At 36.0% G+C, this 2860-nt stretch overlaps 1 protein-coding gene across 1 annotated transcript; it reads left to right on the top strand.

Annotated features, from left to right (window-relative positions):
* The first annotated feature begins 319 nt into the window (after positions 1-319).
* zgc:193593 lies at positions 320-1760 on the top strand. The gene is made up of 2 exons (NM_001128717.1): positions 320-414; positions 1103-1760. Exons 1-2 carry the CDS (start codon positions 364-366, stop codon positions 1409-1411), a joined length of 360 nt encoding a protein of 119 aa, NP_001122189.1. The 5' UTR covers positions 320-363; the 3' UTR covers positions 1412-1760.
* The last annotated feature ends 1100 nt before the right edge of the window (positions 1761-2860 follow it).

Genomic DNA, 2860 nt, shown 5'->3' with positions numbered 1-2860 from the left:
GATAACTGGGTCGCATCTGATCTGTGCTACTTGACTTCACAGTCATTTCCGGCTTTACACATGTCGAGCTATAGCAGAATGTTGTCCTTCACAACAACTTAACCTCGCAGCCCTTGCTGTCTCCCCTGTCGTCATAGCTAGCATGTCCATGTGCGTGCTAGCCTCTTTTGGTAATCTCATTGAAAAGGAGACAGACAGACAGATGGGGACTGTCTATATAAGCACAGATCAGAGGAAGACGGTCACAGATCCACTTCTACCCGAGTGAGCTAAAGCATCTTTCTATCAGAAAGGAAAGAAACAAGGAACCATAGGAATAGGTGCTGCCAACAAACAAACATCTGAGGCCTTGACAAACTTGATATGATTTTTGGTTTCCCACGTCCTACTGCAGGATACATTCGTTACTTGCAGGTGAGTGAGAGAGTCTGTACAGATGTGCAGGTTATAAAATTGAAAATACAGGTTACACTTTATGATAAAATTCTATTAAGTACATTTGTTAACTTGAACTAACAGAAAACACATCTAATACATTTTGCTAGTGTTTACTGTAACATTTAGTTATACATTATTAAATTTAAAAGTTGTATCTTAACATTTAATGGACTAAAGCTAAAGTTTTTTATTAAGTGAAATTAGTTAAGATTAATAAATAATGTAATAAACGTATTACTTTTTGTTAACTAATGGGACTTTAGTGTAAGTCTGAACATATTCATATGTTTATAATTGTTCATATGTGAAATATGTGTAGCTATACCTGAATTAGAGCAGTACTTTAGTGCTAAACACATGAAGCTGATTAGATATTGAAGTAATACTGAATACTTGTTTTTCCAACATTCCATACGGTCCAATTTCAGTCATTATTATAACAGATTAAGCCTTTAATTAGCCATTATTACATGAGAGTATTGTTTGATGCAATTACAACCCATTTTAAGCAGTTAAAGAATTATCACGATTTACTTTAGTGCGTTCAGTAATTGTTTTCAATATTTACTAACATTAACTAATGAAGGTGCTCCTACTTATACATGACTTAAAAGTTGATGTCTGTCATCATTCAAACTAACCATGATTTTTGACTCTCTTCCAGACGTCAGCCGTACAAACAGTGACCAGCAAGTTCCAGGATCTCATATTGCCCCGGGTGGCTGTTGTTTTGGGTGCTTTGGGTATTGCGATGTCTGGCTACAGCTCTCGCCAACTCACTTTTCACCACCGACCATCCACCCGCATCCTGCAATGGATGTCCAGACCTGCCATGAATGCCGATAGTCCTGGATCCCCATCAGCTAAAGCCCGTCTGGCTCCGGCCAATGCTGGCATGGCATCCATTAAAAATGACCAACAAGAAGAACCAATCAAAAACATCAGTGACACCCAGCAGCCTGTGAAGACATAAGCTGGCATATGAATAAGAAGAGACTTGTGAGGTCTTACTATGTAAGATGGAGCATAGTCAACCATCTAGTCAAAAGTGATTTGGACAGTGCCTTTGTGAAAGAAAGCGGGTTTGCCCTGAGTAGTTTGTGTTTTTTTGATCAAATTTGTAACAATGGTTCAGGAGATGTGACTAATTGTTCATTATCTGATGAGTCATTTACTGAATTGGCATCCTTGTAAAATTGCATTTTATTTAAATGTGTGTAATTTCACCGAGGAGTATTGTATGATGATGTCATGCAACATTGTAAACTTCACTTCATTTTAATATGCTGAATCAAGGCCACACACCAGGCATGATTTGCACATCTGTGAATGACAAGTTTATTTACAGTCACAATAACACCCACTATGACAGGCATGTTCCCTAAGCTAAATCACTTCCTGCGGATTAGTTCAGTGAATATATTTATTAAAGCTTGTTAATGAGGTGTAAACATACAGGTAGACTTTGAGTGAGTCAGAAGCTGCTTAAACTGATTGATTCTCAGCTCGTCTAGAGAGAATATGGCATTATTAAACAGTACTGTATGCACACAGAATGCAACTAAATGTAGACATTTCAATGTTCTTATACATTTTGTATTATTTATAATCTTTTTAAATACTTATTTTAGTGGTTTTTATATTGCTGCTGCAGTTTTCTAGAGCCCTGATCCTATAAGATGTGCATTTAGAAGTGTATGCATTTACCTTTTATGCGAATAAAAAACAAAATTCAATTATTCTTTTTCTTTTTTATTTCAAAGCCATAGATTATTATGATACTCTGTTGAAAAAAAAAGTTTCATTTGTTTCTTCTATTGCAGTAAAACAGAACCATTTTTAGTTCTCAAAATTGTTCTACTGGGGTGAACATTGTAATATTCTAAATAACTATTTTACACTAAAAACTTTTAAATAAAAGGTTCATAATGATGATAAAGGTTTTTAATGGAACCTTAGAAATTATTTGTGTATAGTTTAGGGTGTATATTTTTATTGTGATAAAATCAATTCAGCTTATTGGCTTTCAGCCTTTTACAGTAGGTCAGATTCAGATAAACAACATAATCTTAAAAGTCTTTCGCAGTGCTTAAGGTAAGCCTTAAGGATCAAGGCCAGCATCAGGTCAGATGTTAAAGACCAAATCACACCTGTCTGAGTTATTATAATAAACGCTAATGATGATGAGACTAATGAAGAGAAAATTCACTTTATAGCAAACTCACACGTGACACCGTTGGAAAGTAACTCGATGACTGCAACACAGACTGGTAACGTTATTCAAAAGCCGAGTGTTCATGAAGCTTTAGATCCAGTTTATGCTGTTTCCAGCAGTAGACTACGACTCAGACCTCATGAGGGGGCAAAAGGACAGTTTTTTAACCGAACTTCATATACTGTACCCACATCCTGGAGTCGGATC

Source organism: Danio rerio, chromosome 17 (assembly GCF_052040795.2).
Source record: "Danio rerio strain M-AB ecotype USA chromosome 17, GRCz13ab, whole genome shotgun sequence".
In the NCBI taxonomy this organism is placed as follows: Eukaryota; Metazoa; Chordata; class Actinopteri; order Cypriniformes; family Danionidae; genus Danio; species Danio rerio.
This window is presented reverse-complemented; position numbering and strand designations above follow the sequence as displayed.

Bases quoted from the DNA above. Each gene is read 5' to 3' on its own strand.
- zgc:193593 (NM_001128717.1), top strand. From the start codon at position 364: ATGATTTTTGGTTTCCCACGTCCTACTGCAGGATACATTCGTTACTTG. The intron at 415-1,102 runs GTGAGTGAGAGA...ACTCTCTTCCAG, and splicing joins GATACATTCGTTACTTGCAG to ACGTCAGCCGTACAAACAGT.